Source organism: Balaenoptera ricei, chromosome 4, assembly GCF_028023285.1.
Source record: "Balaenoptera ricei isolate mBalRic1 chromosome 4, mBalRic1.hap2, whole genome shotgun sequence".
Taxonomy (NCBI): domain Eukaryota; kingdom Metazoa; phylum Chordata; class Mammalia; order Artiodactyla; family Balaenopteridae; genus Balaenoptera; species Balaenoptera ricei.
This window is the reverse complement of record NC_082642.1, coordinates 115,147,769-115,164,626: the sequence shown is the minus strand read 5'-3', so window position 1 is coordinate 115,164,626 and position 16,858 is coordinate 115,147,769. Positions and strand designations below refer to the sequence as shown.

Sequence of the window (16,858 nt, the reverse complement as noted above, 5' to 3'; positions counted from 1 at the left end):
GGGCCTAAAATATTTAATTTTACTTCCCACTACAGATAAGCATAGTCATCTTGGAACAGTGTAACTTCCCTCGCCAGACTGTGAGCTCTGTTTGCCATGTCTTAAAATAGACTACACATGCATAATGAATGCTCAATAGTAATGGATTAATCCATTCTTACCCCTGTCAGTGATTTGTATTATTCAGTGGTGTCAATAATTTGAATTGTTACAGATAGGGGATTTTTCCTTTTAACTGAGCAATTGAAGCAAATCTGTTGTTCAGAAATAGGCACCAGAATGTAATATAAAATTTTCATATAAAGTTAAAAATACATTTACTATATGACCCATGAAAACACATGCCTACCCAAAGTCTTGTGCTTGAATTTTCAATGTAGTGATGCCAAAATCTCGGCCTCTGTGCTCTGGTGCCAAATTGAATCTTGGAGACACTTTTGGGTGAAATAAAAAAGAATAGCTTTATTGCTTTGCCAGGCAAAGGGGAACACAGAAGGCTCAGCTCCACCTGGGAGGATTTGGTGAGGAGTTCTATAGCAGTAGTTCAAGGGTGGGGTTGCTGATAAGGATCAGGGTGTGTGCAGGGCCTATACTCCTTTAATCTAGCCTCATGTGGTCTTCTGATGAGTTTTGAGGTTATCATACTGTGATCTTCTCTCTGGAACATCTTGCATTTTGTGGGTGTTTTAGTTTTTCACCATTGAGGACAATGTTGGCTGTGGGTTTGTCATATATGGCCTTTCTTATGATTGTGGGTGTTTTAGTTCTACAGAAGAGCTTAAAGATATTGTTATGTGTGTCCCTTGAGGCAGAACCAGGACTCTGTTCCAAGCAGGCTGCACCACTGTTTCTTGACTGTTCCTCCCTTGACTCTGCATCCTCTCCCTTCCCTGATTAGCAACTGTTGGAATCTACCCTTAGGAACTCAGGGAAGGTCATGGAGGCTAGAGCCTGTTCCCTACAAACAAGGAACAGGGGACACAGAAATGCTTCCATGCCCAGAGGCCCCACAGGGTCCTGCTTGGTTTCAGTAGCTGTATTTATAATAACTAAAACTGAAAAGTAACCAAATGTTTATTAACTGGTTAATTGATAAACAAATTGTGATTGTGGTGTAGCCATACAATGGAATACTACTTAGCAATGTCAACTGATTTAAAAAAGTGCACAACCTAGAAGCTGAGAATTATGTTTTATTCAGTGCCCTATCTGAGTACTATAACCTGAGAGACAGCGCCTTAGATAGCTCTGAGGACCTGTTCCAAAGAGGTAAGGGAGAAGCCAGGATATAGAGGAGTTTTTGCTGAAACAAACCTACAGACGTAGTTGAACATCAAAAGATTACTGCTAAAAAACAGACATCTCAAGTTAATGATTTTAGTACTTTTCTATGTGTGGGAAGATGCAAAGTCTGGACTCATTGAAATTATTCCTTTGATATACATCTTAACTGTCTAGGGCCCATATCCTGTTTTTCTCCACTTCAGGGCGTACTGTTGGGGGACGGGGGGTGTTGGGGGGGCGGTGGCTGCAGTGGCTGATGGTTTGCTGGTGGGCAACATTGCTGTTTGCTGAAATGGTAGGCAACTTTTTTTTCTTTTTTTTTTTTTTTGTCCACAGCAATAAAAAGGAAAAAGGCATGAATTCCTGGTAGAAGTAACAACATGAACAATTTTTTTCAAAAGCATTATACTTATATAAATAAACCAGAAATAAGATACATACTGTATGATTCCATTTATATGAACTTTTAGAGAAAACAGAAGTATAGTGATAAACAGATCAGGGGCCAGGAACTAGGGGAAGAGAGTTGGCTGCAAAGAGGGACAACACAGGAACTTTTAGGCTTGTTGGAAATGTTTAGTATGATTTTGGTGATTGTTACACAACCTTACAGATTTGTCAAAACTCATGAAATTGTACACTTAAAAGTGGTGGACTTTATTATAATTTTCTTCCCTCTATACAGTTAATTTTAATTTAATTAATTTTTTAAAAGTTTATTTATTTTTGGCTGCTTTGGGTCTTCATTGCTGCGGGCTTTCTCTAGTTGCGGTGAGCAGGGGCTACTCTTCACTGTGGTGCGCGGGCTTCTCATTGTGGTGGCTTCTCTTGTTGCAGAGCACAGGCTCTAGGCACGCGGGTTTCAGTAGTTGTGGCACGTGGGCTCAGTAGTTGTGGCTCGAGGGCTCTAGAGCACAGGCTCAGTAGTTGTGGCTCATGGACCCAGTTGCTCCACGGCATGTGGAATATTCCCAAAGCAGGGATCAAATCCGTGTCCCCTGCACTGGCAGGCAGACTCTCAACCACTGCACCACCAGGGACGTTCCACAGTTAATTTTAAAAATTGGCCACCGTCATTAACCTGTTAACAATATCTATTACTCTTTAGAGTCTATCTTATCAATAGGACATTAATATAAGAAATAGAGAAAATTTCCACTCTGGGAAAAGAAATGGGTCTCTGGGAGAAAATATGAATAAACAGTAGGATCATAAGAAGTTCCCTTAAAAGCTTCTTTGTGTATTTTCAACGAAGCTGAGGCTAAAGGGAGAGATCTTGAAAACAGGAACTTCAGTTCATTTATTTTTAACATCTAATATAGTGTGCTATTAGCTGCATGATTTTAGTCTGTCCTGCTGCACCATTAAGAAACAAAATTCTGCTGAAACATCATTTCTCTTCTTTTTATATTCTTTGCAGTGAGCATACCCATTTTGGGGGCAGGATTTGGTCATCTGCTTCGGCAGTGACAGCTTAGCTTTTATTAGCTGAAAAGATCTATCTACATATGCTGAGGATGAAATCTGGGAAAAGCATTGGCTTTCTTTTATTTATATTTTAAATTTTATTTATTTATTTTTTATACAGCAGGTTCTTAGCAGTTATCTATCTTATACACATCAGTGTATACATGTCAATCCCAATCGCCCAATTCATCACACCACCATCCCTACTGCACCGGGGTTTTCCCCCCTTGGTGTCCATACGTTTGTTCTCTACATCTGTGTCTCAACTTCTGCCCTGCAAACCGGTTCATCTATACCATTTTTCTAGGTTCCACATACATGTGTTAATATACGATATTTGTTTTTCTCTTTCTGACTTACTTCACTCTGTATGACAGTCTCTAGATCTATCCACATCTCAACAAATGACTCAATTTCGTTCCTTTTTATGGCTGAGTAATATTCCATTGTATATATGTACCACATCTTCTTTATACATTCATCTGTTGATGGGCATTTAGGTTGCTTCCATGACCTGGCTATTGTAAATAGCGCTGCAATGAACACTGGGGTGCATGTGTCTTTTTGAATTACGGTTTTCTCTGGGTAAATGCCCAGTAGTGGGATTGCTGGATCATGTGGTAATTCTATTTTTAGTTTTTTAAGGAACCTCCATATTGTTCTCCATAGTGGCTATATCAATTTACATTCCCACCAACAGTGCAAGAGGGTTCCCTTTTCTCCACACCCTCTCCAGTACTTATTGCTTGTAGATTTTCTGATGATACCCATTCTAACTGGTGTGAGGTGATACCTCATTGTAGTTTTGATTTGCATTTCTCTAATAATTAGTGATGTTGAGCATCTTTTCATGTGCTTCTTGGCCATCTGTATGTCTTCTTTGGAGAAATGTCTATTTAGGTCTTCTGCCCATTTTTGAATTGGGTTGTTTGTTTCTTTAATATTGAGCTGAAAGAGCTGTTTATATATTTTGGAGATTAATCCTTTGTTCGTTGATTCGTTTGCAAATATTTTCTCCCATTCTGAGGGTTGTCTTTTCGTCTTGTTTATGGTTTCCTTTGCTGTGCAAAAGCTTTGAAGTTTCATTAGGTCCCATTTGTTTATTTTTGTTTTTATTTCCATTACTCTAGGAGGTGGATCAAAAAAGATCTTGCTGTGATTTATGTCAAAGAGTGTTCTTCCTAGGTTTTCCTCTAAGAGTTTTATAGTGTCCGGTCTTACATTTAGGTCTCGAATCCATTTTGAGTTTATTTTTGTGTATGGTGTTAGGGAGTATTCTAATTTCATTCTTTTACATGTAGCTGTCCAGTTTTCCCAGCACCACTTATTGAAGAGACTGTCTTTTCTCCATTGTATATCTTTGCTTCCTTTGTCACAGATTAGTTGACCATAGGTGTGTGGGTTAATCTCTGGGCTTTCTATCTTGTTCCATTGATCTATGTTTCTGTTTTTGTGCCAGTACCATATTGTCTTGATTACTGTAGCTTTGTAGTATAGTCTGAAGTCAGGGAGTCTGATTCCTCCAGCTCCGTTTTTTCCCCTCAAGACTGCTTTGGCTATTCGGGGTCTTTTGTGTCTCCATACAAATTTTAAGATGATTTGTTTTAGTTCCGTAAAAATGCCATTGGTAATTTGATAGGGATTGCACTGAATCTGTAGGTTGCTTTGGGTAGTATAGTCATTTTCACAATATTGATTCTTCCAATCCAAGAACATGGTATATATCTCTCCATCTGTTGGTATCATCTTTGACTTCTTTCATCAGTGTCTTACAGTTTTCTGCATACAGGTCTTTTGTCTCCCTAGGTAGGTTTATTCCTAGGTATTTTATTCTTTTTGTTGCAATGGTAAATGGGAGTGTTTCCATAATTTCTCTTTCATATTTTTCATCATTAGTGTATAGGAATGCAAGAGATTTCTGTGCATTAATTTTGTATCCTGCAACTTTACCAAATTCATTGATTAGCTCTAGTAGTTTTCTGGTGGCATTTTTAGGATTCTCTATGTATAGTATATCATGTCATCTGCAAACAGTGACAGTTTTACTTCTTCTTTTCCAGTTTGTACTCCTTTTATTTCTTTTTCTTCTCTGATTGTCATGGCTAGGACTTCCAAAACTATGTTGAATAATAGTGGTGAGAGTGGACATCCTTGTCTCGTTCCTGATCTTAGAGGAAATGCTTTCAGTTTTTCACCATTGAGAATGATGTTTGCTGTGGGTTTGTCGTATATGGCCTTTATTATGTTGAGGTAGGTTCCCTCCATGCCCACTTTCTGGACAGTTTTTATCATAAATAGGTGTTGAATTTTGTCAGAAAGCATTTTCTGCATCTATTGAGATGATCATATGGTTTTTATTGTTCAGTTTGTTAATATTGTGTATCACATTGATTGATTTGTGTATATTGAAGAATCCTTGCATCCCTGGGATAAATCCCACTTGATCATGGGGTATGATCCTTTTAATGTGTTGTTGGATTCTGTTTGCTATTATTTTGTTGAGGATTTTTGCATCTATACTCATCTGTAATATTGGTAAGTAATTTTCTTTTTTTGTAGTATCTCTGTCTGGTAGTATCAGGATGATGGTGGCCTCATAGAATGAGTTTGGGAGTATTCCTTCCTCTGCAATTTTTTGGAAGAGTTTGAGAAGGATGGGTGTTAGCTCTTCTCTAAATGTTTGATAGAATTAACCTGTGAAGGCATCCGGTCCTGGACTTTTGTTTGTTGGCAGATTTTTTTTTTTAATAAATTAAAAAAAAATATTTATTTTTGGCATGTTGGGTCTTTGTTGCTGCACGCAGGCTTTCTCTAGTTGCGGCGAACAGGGGCTACTCTTCATTGTGGTGCACGGGCTTCTCATTGCAGTGGCTTCCCTAGTTGTGGAGTACGGGCTCTAGGCGCACATGCTTCAGTAGTTGTGGCTTGCGGACTGTAGAATGCAGGCTCAGTAGTTGTGGCACACAGGCTTAGTTGCTCTGCAGCATGTGGGATCTTCTCAGACCAGGGATCAAACCTGTGTCCCCTGCATTGGCAGGCGGATTCTTAACCGCTGTGCCTCCAGAGAAGTCCCTGTTGGAAGATTTTAAATCATAGTTTCAATTTCATTACTTGTGATTGGTCTGTTCATATTTTCTATTTTTTCCTGGTTCAATCTTGGAAGGTTATACCTTTCGAAATATTTGTCTGTTTCTTTCAGGTTGTCCATTTTATTGGCATAGAGTTGATTGTAGTAGTCTCTTATGATGCTTTGTATTTCTGCAGTGTCCGTTGTAACTTCTTCTTTTTCATTTCTAATTTTACTGATTTGAGTCCTCTCCCTCTTTTTCTTGATGAGTCTGGCTAAAGGTTTATCAGTTTTGTTTATCTTCTCAAAGAACCAGCTTTTAGTTTTATTGATCTTTGCTATTGTCTTGTTTATTTCTATTTCATTTATTTCTGCTCTGATCTTTATGATTTCTTTCCTTCTACTAACTTTGGGTTTTGTTTGTTCTTCTTCCTCTAGTTCCTTTAGGTGTAAGGTTAGATTGTTTACTTGAGATTTTTTTGTTTTTTGAGGTAGGATTATATTGCTATAAACTACCCTCTTAGAACTGCCTTTGCTCCATCCCATAGGTTTTGGATCATTGTGTTTTCGTTGTCATTTGTCTCTAGGTATTTTCTGATTTCCCCTTTGATTTCTTCAGTGATCTCTTGGTTATTTAGTAACGTATTGTTTAGCCTCCATGTGTTTGTGTTTTTTACGTTTTTTTCCCCTGTAATTGATTTCTAATCGTATAACGTTGTGGTCAGAAAAGATGCTTGATATAATTTTAGTTTTCTTAAATTTACCAAGGCTTGGTTTGTGACCCAAGATGTGATCTCTCCTTGAGAATGTTCCATGGGCACTTGAGAAGAAAGTGTAATCTATTGTTTTTGGATGGAATGTCCTATAAATATCAATTAAATCTATCTGGTCTATTGTATTATTTAAAACTTGTTTCCTTATTAATTTTCTGTCTGGGTAATCTGTCCATTGGTGTAAGTGAGGTATTAAAGTCACCCACTATTATTGTGTTGCTGTTGACTTCCTCTATTATAGCTGTTAGCAGTTGCCTTATGTATTGAGGTGCTCCTATGTTGGGTGCATACATAATTGTTATATCTTCTTCTTGGATTGATCCCTTGATCATTATGTAGTGTCCTTCCTTGTCTCTTGTAACATTCTTTATTTTAGAGTCTATTTTATCTGATATGAGTATTGCTACTCCAGCTTTCTTTTGGTTTCCCTTTGCATGGAATATCTTTTTCCATCCCCTCACTTTCAGTCTGTATGTGTCCCTAGGTCTGAAGTGGGTGTCTTGTAGACAGCATATATATGGGCCTTCTTTTTGTATCCATTCAGCGAGCCTGTGTCTTTTGGTTGGAGCATTTAATCCATTCACGTTTAAGGTAATTATCGATATGTATGTTCCTGTGGCCATTTTCCTAATTGTTATGGGTTTGTTTTCGTAGGTCCTTTTCTTCTCTTGTGTTTCCCACTTAGAGAAGTTCCTTTAGCATTTGTTGTAGAGCTGGTTTGGTAGTGCTGAATTCTCTTAGCTTTTGCTTGTCTGTAAAGCTTTTGATTTCTCTATCGAATCTGAATGAGATCCTTGCCAGGTAGAGTGATCTTGGTTGTAGGTTCTTCCCTTACATCACTTTAAATATATCATGCCACTCCCTTCTGCCTTGTAGAGTTTCTGCTGAGAAGTCAGCTGTTAACCTTATGGGAGTTCCCTTGAATGTTATTTGTCATTTTTCCCTTGCTGCTTTCAATAATTTTTCTTTGTCTTTAATTTTTGTCAATTTGATTACTATGTGTCTCGCCGTGTTTCTCCTTGGGTTTATCCTGCCTGGGACTCTGTGCTTCCTGGACTTGGGTGGGTATTTCCTTTCCCATGTTAGGGAAGTTTTTGACTATAATCTCTTCAAATATTTTCTCTGGTCCTTTCTCTCTGTCTTCTCCTTCTGGGACCCCTATAATGCGAATGTTGTTGCATTTAATGTTGTCCCAGAGGTCTCTTAGGCTGTCTTCATTTCTTTTCATTCTTTTTTCTTTACTCTGTTCCACGGCAGTGAATTCCACCATTCTGTTTTCCGGGTCATCTATCCGTTCTTCTGCGTCTGCTATTGATTCCTTCTAGTGTATTTTTCATTTCAGTTATCGTATTGTTCATTTCTGTTTGTTCTTTAATTCTTCTAGGTGTTTGTTAAACATTTCTTGTATCTTCTCGATCTTTGCCTCCATTCTTTTTCCGAGGTCTTGGATCATCTTCACTACCATTATTCTGAATCCCTTTTCCTTACCTCCACTTCATTTAGTTGTTTTTCTGGGGTTTTATCTCGTCCCTTCATCTGGTACATAGTCCTCTGCCTATATGTTTTGCCTGTCTTTCTGTGAACGTGGTTTTCGTTCCACAGGCTGCAGAATTGTAGTTCTTCTTGTTTCTGCTGTCTGCCCTCTGGTGGGTGAGGCTATCTAAGAGGCTTGTGCAAGCTTCCTGATGGGGGGGACTGGTGGTGGGTAGAGCCAAGCACTGGCTTTCTTGAAAGACTGAAAGAGGAGGTGTGTGTATACATATAAGAACTAGCTGCATAGCACTGTATAGCAGAAGAATTGGGGGGGAAGAAGAGAGAAAGAAAATTATGCATATTCTTCTGCTATGCAGAAAGGAAAAAACTATGCATTTAGAAATCAGCCAGAATGTATACAGTTGGTCCAATTTGTTGAAACTATACTAATAGCTTTTCCGGGGGGGAGGTACATAAATCAAATTATAATTTTCTATTAATTTATTCAGTAATGTCAGATTTTTTCCCCCTTAATTTGTATTAAATAACAGTAGCTCAGAACTTCAGATTTAAATTTAGCTTTTTAAGGTGGTGTAATATTGCATACTGAATTTTATATGTGCTATTCTTTATTTTTAAATTTTGGCCTATTGAGAATTTTCAGATCCTTCTAGTAGAAATCTGATCAACGAGACTACTAATTCTTTAAGATTTATCTCTTTAATTTTGAAATGAACAGCTTTTTCTTTTGTATTTTAATGTTTCTAAGTAAGTATATTTTATTTATTTATTTATTTATTTATTTTTAAAGATTTATTTATTGATTGATTGATTGATTGCTATATTGGGTCTTCGTTTCTGTGCTAGGGCTTTCTCTAGCTGTGGCAAGTGGGGGTCACTCTTCATCGCGGTGCGCGGGCCTCTCACTATCGCGGCCTCTCTTGTTGCGGAGCACAGGCTCCAGACGCGCAGGCTCAGCAGTTGTGGTTCACGGGCCCAGTTGCTCCACGGCATGTGGAATCCTCCCAGACCAGGGCTCGAACCCGTGTCCCCTGCATTGGCAGGCAGATTCTCAACCACTGCGCCACCAGGGAAGCCCTAAGTATATTTTAATAAATGCATACTTTAATGTGTATCATTCCCTTGCTTAACAAGGTATTAAGTGAATACATTAAGTTCTTGCTGTTATAGTTAAAAAATACGGTAATTATAGTTCTCCAGAATGTAAAATTTAGAAGTTTCCCATAATGTACAATATAAAAACACAGAGAGATCTCTTGAGTGGGGATGATAGCACCCCTGTTTTCATCATTGTATGTGAAAAGGGCTTAGTGCAGTGCTGGGCATTTTGTAAGTATTTAATGAAGTGTGCTATTATTTATATGATCATCAGCACCAGAGGGTGGAGGTCCTTGGTATATAAATGAGGCTTCCAGACACATTTGGATCATACCATTAATAATAAGGATCATTACTTGAAAGCGGAGTGATAACTGAGTTAAAGAGGACTGAGGCCTTTCCATCCATTGCTGCGAGGTCCTGTGTGTCTTCTTTAAGGCTTGGGCTCTATGGAGACGGCTAGATCTAGGAGGCTTAGGGGACCCATGGGGCTGGACTAAGAGACTTAGACATTAATGCATAGGTAGAGCTGCAGCTCATGCTCACAGGGGCATGTGATTGCAGAGAAGAGTCATAAGCTGAGCAGTAAATACATCCTGCCTTCCTTCCTCTTCGTAAGATCTGTTGCCAAGTTCAGACAGTCTCGGGTATGTGTCAGTGTGAGCTGAGGTCTGGTGGAGACCTGAATGAAGAAGAGCCTCTCCCAAGGTTGAATGGACACAGGCTGAGAGCAGGGCCACCTGGTAAGATTGTGGAGGTGACCCTTGAACAGGGGCACCTGGCTGAGAGGAAAGTTGTGGTTGAAATCCTGCCCGTGCCAAGCTATGTGCCCACAGGGCTGTGTGGAGCCAGATGGGGTGTCCTTTTCTATTTCGCACAAAGATGCAAGTTATCGAGTATTTCTGCTGAGCAGAGGTACGCTGGATGAGACAGGAGACCGAGCAGCAGCAGAGCAAGACCTCTGTCACTGGGGAAGCAGAGGGTATCAAGGGATAGAGTGGATGAGTACGTGGTGTAGGATCCTAGTTACTTAGAATTGGATGTTTGATTGCTGAGCTGCCGGGGTAGCTGAGAGAGAGAAGAATGAAGACCTTGGAAAACTAGGATGTAATTCAGGGACCCGGCAACGGGAACTCAGGCCAGGTGAATGACATGTCCAAGTGTGGGATCAGTAGGAACCTGACCAAACTGTTGAGCTGCTGCTGGAGGCGTCTCAGGCTCCCTTTCCTTTGGTCCAGGATCAGGCTCACAGGTTGGGGTGGAGCTGAGCCTACAGATGGGCACCAGGACGTGTCTGCAGCTTAGCCTAGAGGTCACTGGGTGGAGAGAGGCCGGGCAGGCTGGGTCCGTCTGTGTGTGGAAGCATGTTTCTTCCTTGGAATCATGTGATATTGACTGAGATACCCACAGGGTTTTTGTGCTTAGAGAATAGAATGATGTTTGCAGAATTATTGCTGAATGTGCTTTTTTCTAACTGGTTTTTGGAAAAACAAGCCTCTTTGAAACAAGGGTTCAAAAAGCATTAGAGAGTCTAAAAATAAGAATCTGACCATTTTCAAGTGTCATTCCATAGGGTTTTTGTTTTGTTTTTATAAGCAATGCTATTATGGTTGCCCTGGGGCTCAAGAATGTGCATTGAAATAGGAATCCTCCAGTTTGATTCTTAAGCATACTGAAGTTTGAGGATCACTGCTCCAGGACACTCAATAGAACCATGGAGAAAAAAAAAAAAAAAGGATTTACTGAAATCCAGAATAGGGTGGGGAAGAACAAGGTTGTGAGTAATAGGGTTTTATTTAAGCACAGTTTGTGACTATAAACTTTATCTCCATTTCAATTCCTAGAATTGATACTGCTTAGGGAGCTGGTAGGATGGGCAGATGAGATATTCTGTCATGTTTAGTCTGGTATCAGGAGGCTGGACCTGCACCAATTTGTAAAAGCTCACATCTGGAGAGCAGCAGTACAGTGTGTGGACTCTGGTCTGATAGATACGGGTTTGAGTCTGTTCTGCAATTTATTAGCTCAGGTAAGTTAATATTACTCTCAGAGCTTCAGTTTTCTCATCTGTGAAATGGGAATTGTAAGTTTACTATTTCCCTCACAGGGCGGTTGTGAGGATTACATGAGGTAATACACCAAAAGCATCTGTCGGGGGCCTTGACAAATGCTAAGCACTGCTATATCTTAATGATTCTAATCAGCCATGATTCATTAGGCATTTGCCATGTGCTAGGCATTTTGGATAAAAAATCAATACAAAGCATCTAGTTATGAGATCTGTAACTGCATTCAACGATTATCTACTTAGCATCTTCTGTGTGACACGTAGAAGTAGATAAATAAATGCAAATAAAATGATTGACAAGTCCTGCTCTCATGGAGTGGGGTCATTATTATAACATCTGTTATGGTCTCTGTATTTCAGTACATTCCTCCATGGTTCTCTTGAGAATCCTAGAGCAGTGATTCTCAAACTGTAGTTTGGGTCGGCATAAGAATCAGACTGGAGTGTTCTTGTTTCAATATACTTTTCCAAGCCCTAGAGACTCAGATGAAGTAGGGGCTCGGGAATGCGCATGTTAACAAGCCCTCGGCTGGTGCTGACCCTTGGACCTGCCATGTCACTTTGGGGAACGCTGTCCTGCAGCCCTCCCCCCGCAACCCGTGTCTGTATTTTCCCTTTCGGAACTCTGCCCATCAACAGCGCACTGTCAGGAAGTTGTCAATTAGAATTTTCTCTTTTGGGTTCTCCTCATGTATTCTGTCTTGATAGACAGGATGACACCAGTAATAGAACTGTGAGAAAGAAATGGTCAGACTTAAGTCTTTTTCTGTCTCTTAAACTGTGTGAGTTGGGACAACTCACTGAATCGCAGAAACTTTCATTTCCCTCGTTCATCAAGAAGATGATGCCTGCACATCTGGCTTTTTTTTTTTTTAACATCTTTGTTGGAGTATAATTGCTTTACAATGGTGTGTTAGTTTCTGCTTTATAACAAATTGAATCAGCTATACATATACATATATCCCCATATATCCTCCCTCTTGCTTCTCCCTCCCACCCTCTCTATCCCACCCCTCTAGGTGGTCACAAAGCACCGAGCTGATCTCCCTGTGCTATGCGGCTGCTTCCCACTATTTTACATTTGGTAGTGTATATATAAATCCATGCCACTCTCTCACTTCCTCCCAGCTTACCCTTCCCCCTCCCCGTGTCCTCAAGTCCATTCTCTATGTCTGTGTCTTTATTCCTGTCCTGCCCCTAGGTTCTTCAGAACCATTTTTTTTTTTTTTTTTTTAGATTCCATATATATGTGTTAGCATACGGTATTTGTTTTTATCTTTCTGACTGACTTCACTCTCTATGACAGACTCTTGCACATCTGTTTATCAAGCTTGTTTTGAGCCTTAAATGAAGTGATGGACATACAAGCATTTTATGAACTTATAAAATATACTGTTATTATTAAAGAGAAGGAAGACCTGCTGCCAAGATTGAGCTCACTTTGGCATATGCAGATTATTCATCTATTGGGTTATGTATCATAATTTGGGAAGAAATAAACATTTGATCTCTGCCAGTGATTCCTGCTCTCCCTTGACACCCTCTACTCACACTTTCGGTGAATAATTGCTTTATGGCTTAAACTTTGTGAAGGATGTTTTAGGGACTCTGGTCTTAGTAGCATCTGCAGCCAAGAAGCTGATATGTGTTGTTTAATGTCAAGATCTTGAAACTTGTTTGTTTTGGTAATTGAAGCTATATTGAAGGGGCTTTTTTTTTTTTTTTTCCTCCCCTTAAAGCAGGCGCTCTATGTTAAATTCTTACTGGTGTTCCTTTGAGTCTTTGGCTCAAAGCAAAATGGGTGTTTCATTTATAGACTTATAATTAGAGAATTCAGTTATTTGTGGAAGTTTTTGCTGTGAGCAAGCAGAGGCACTCTACATGTTTATCACAAGGATATCCTGGCTGGCCCCAGTTTGCTTTGCAACTTGAATATGGATGTTTTGAATTGCCCATGACATGTGAGAGAGTGGCAAAGCTTCCAAAATTTTTCTCAGGCGGTGTATGCAGTGGCTCTTCACGAATAGGTTCATTTTACTTTTTGAAGGAAAAAAATGTTTTCTCACACTTCTTTGTCTTCAGCTAAACCACAAACTGGTGAGGAAAAAAATAACATCTCGCTTACCCATATTTTCGTGCTCTGTAAAGTGATATATAAATTTCCCAAAGAATATGTTTTGAGGGACAGATAAGCAAATTGAACTGTAAATACTGAGTTGTTTCTCTAGACTTTCATATGCTGTCTTACCTTAGATGTAAATATGTTTTTAAAAAATTGCTGATACTGATAAGTGGCATCCTTGTTGGGTGTTTGCAAAACTGATGTTACTCTGGGTGGAGTTTTAAATATTTAATCTGAGTATTTAAGCAGATTGTTTGGTGACTATTTTGGCCCATGGTAAAATGCCTTCCAGGACAGTCTTAAGCCTGGTATCATTAATTTCTAAAACTCTCTCTGTCCAAGTCTAACTTGTGGATTCTAGAACTTCCAGAGTTTCCAAACACCCCTGATATCTGAGACTGTCCAATGTACAACAAAAAAGGCTTAATTCTAGTGTATTTCAGCTGAGTCACAGGGTATAGAAAGAATTCCATTGTGTTCTTTGGAGTCTTTTATATTTATCCTACATTCATGTTTGCGTGACACTTGAATGAAAAAAACAAAAAACATTTTGCAGAGGCCAGTTCAGTCAAAGGGCTGAATGAGCCAAGGCCAGGCCACGCCAGCTCCCTATGTCCTGCCATCATGAATCATGACTTGTGGCCTCTGGCCAAAGTGTTTAATATTAGCACTTCTCTCACACATGAAAGGGAGGAAGCAGAGCTAGCATTTGTTGAACATGTCATAAGGGCCGGGCTCTGGGCTAGCTATCTTGCTGTCTTTGTTTCCTCGATTAACCAGTTCAGTGATGTGTCCAACATCTCCCATGCCTCACTGTCTTAGACTTTTACTCTGATCATCCCAAACCTTAATTCTCTCCATTACTTGGATTTTACCAATTTTTTCTCAAGAATCACAGAACCGTACTTTTTCTTTTTTTTTTACCCACTAATGATCATGCAATTTATTTCTTGCTTTTTACCAAGAATTTAAGGTGATTTCTAAAAGAATGCGCAGTACATCAAGACATACACTGCAAATGGGCAAGGAAGACAGAATAAAGTGGAAAGGGAAGCACAGGCCTGAGGTGATCTATGAGTCCTTGCCATGCTTTACTCCCTTTGCCAGCAGAGGACGTGGCCTTTCCGCCACAGCCGTGCCCAACTGACTCTTTCTGTCAGACCAGTAAGAATACTGCACAGGCTACATTAAGGGCAGGTCAAGTTTCCCTTTGGTTTTCGCAAAACCCATGCATTTTACTGTATAGAAAAAAAGCACAGCTGGCTTTAGCTTTAGAAAACAAACAACCATAAAATATACAAACTTATTCAGCACATATTCTTGTGTCCTAGGTTATGCCAGACTCCCATCATTTTGGCCACTCTATCTAATAGCCCAAAGAGGTTGGCTGTGTGCTCTCACTCCTCAACATGTGAGAACAGTCAGGTTGGAAAAGGGAGACTGATTTACCTAAGGCCCCTCTCCAAGCCAGGAATGATGTGGAGTTGGGCCATGATTCCTGTCTTCTGATTTCTAACCAGTGTTGACTCTTCACGGGGATTATGTCCGCTAAATTAGAAGTATGTGTAAACTACTGCCTTAACTGCAGTGAGAAGCAACAGCTGACACCAAGGGAGGTGTGCCCAGCAATCTGCACGGGATAATCCCTACAGTTTAGGGTCAACTCCAAACAGCCCCACACCCTCGTTAGCTCCAGAGGGTCTCAACTCTAATGGAGCCCAGAACAATTATTACATTTGTTACGATGACCTCACATGATCAAGAACGGCTTCATTTATGTTTGGTAGATTATACTTAAGAAGGCAATGGAGCTCTTTAAGAATCTAACCAATCAACTATACTTCAATAAAATTAAAAAAAAAAAAAAAAAAAAGGATCTAACCAGACTCACACGTTCGACACTGCCTTGCCCCAACTGAGGTTAATAGAGATGGACAGGAGTGAGCCCAGTGGTACGTTCAAGTATCTAGATGGACCAGAAACTTGATAAGAGATGCAAAGAGATAGTATATCTGTTTAAGCAACATGCATTGAAATAGAAGATCCAGTATAGAAACATATATTAAATTTGTCTTTTGCATTTAATTACATGTGGAAGTGGGAGCATACTCATTTCTGCCTTTGAAGCAGAAGTGGGAACTAAGCAAAATGTTTTAGGCTATAAAAAATATATTTTATAAAGGGTTTTTTGTTTTTGTTTTTGTTTTGTTTTTTTTGCATTTATACTCTAGAGAGGATTGTGTCCAGGTGTGTGTCTATCTATAAATGTACAGTGAACTATACTGTCCATTTAGTATAAAAACAAGCAAATAATTAGCTAAATTTACCTGTGCTGTGATATGGTGCATCTAAAAGTGTGTAAAAAGTGAGGATGTGGGAGGACTTCCCTGGTGGCACAGTGGTTAAGAATCCAGCTGCCAAGGCAGGGGACACGGGTTCGAGCCCTTTCTGGGAAGATCCCACATGCTGCGAAGCAACTAAGCCTGTGCGCCACAACTACTGAGCCTGCGCTCTAGAGCCCATGAGACACAACTACTGAGCCCACGTACCACAACTACTGAAGCCTGCATGCCTAGAGCCTGTGCTCGGCAACAAGAAAAGCCACTGCAGTGAGAAGCCCGCGCACCTCAACTAGGGAAAGCCCGTCAGCAGCAATGAAGACCCAAAGCAGACAAAAATAAATTAATTAATTAGTTAATTAAAAAAAAATTGAGGTCGTGGGAAATATTTTTTAGTAGCTTTTTTCCCCCAGTTTTTTAAAATGAGAAAATGACTTTTAGCATAAATAGCATTTAAAAGTCATTTCGAGCACTGACAAAACAAAATGTTTGTTTACATCTTAAGGCATATATTCATTTTCTCTTGAGATAGAGAAAATAGGTATTTTTTAATATTTCTGAAAAAAGTTTTGGATATGAAATAGATGTGTAAAATTTTGTTCTGAATGAATTTTTTTCCTATCTAACATAGGAAAGTATTGGTCTAAACGCGAATCATGTTGTGTTGATTAAAGAGGATGAGGAGAGACAGAAAAAATATTTTCTGAAAATTTAGTGGGTGTTTCCAAAATAACAGTCTGATGTCAGTTTCTTCTCCTCTTCGCTCTATATGTTTATTCACTAATGCTTGTATGTAAGCCATTGTGTAAATCACCTGTATAATGATCTTGCCTTTCCCTTGGCCTTCATCCCCTGTGTTTCAGGTGGGCCAGCCATGAGAGGGTACCTTGTGGCCATCTTCCTGAGTGCTGTCTTCCTCTATTATGTGCTGCATTGTATATTGTGGGGAACAAATGCCTATGGGTAAGTTTTATTTTTGCTGTTTAAAAATGACTACCAAACTGGTCTTTCACATAGACCTGCAAATGATATTAGAGGGACCTAGTAAAAAAAACAAAAACAAACAAATAAAAAACAAACGCTGTAACATTTTGAACCTTTTCTAGCTTTTCCATTATAAATTAGAGTTTTACCATTCTAGTATCT

The 16,858-nt window shown here is 39.5% G+C and overlaps 1 protein-coding gene across 5 annotated transcripts in view; it reads left to right on the top strand.

The window, feature by feature from the left end:
• Positions 1 to 16,858, top strand: part of ST3GAL6 (ST3 beta-galactoside alpha-2,3-sialyltransferase 6) — a 73,183-nt gene that overhangs the window by 22,388 nt on the left and 33,937 nt on the right. For all 5 annotated transcript variants that reach the window (XM_059921314.1, XM_059921312.1, XM_059921311.1 and 2 more), the window contains one exon: positions 16,576 to 16,675. In XM_059921314.1, the coding sequence (XP_059777297.1) occupies positions 16,587 to 16,675 (89 nt within the window). In that variant the 5' untranslated portion in view covers positions 16,576 to 16,586. The remainder of the gene's footprint in view (positions 1 to 16,575; positions 16,676 to 16,858) is intronic.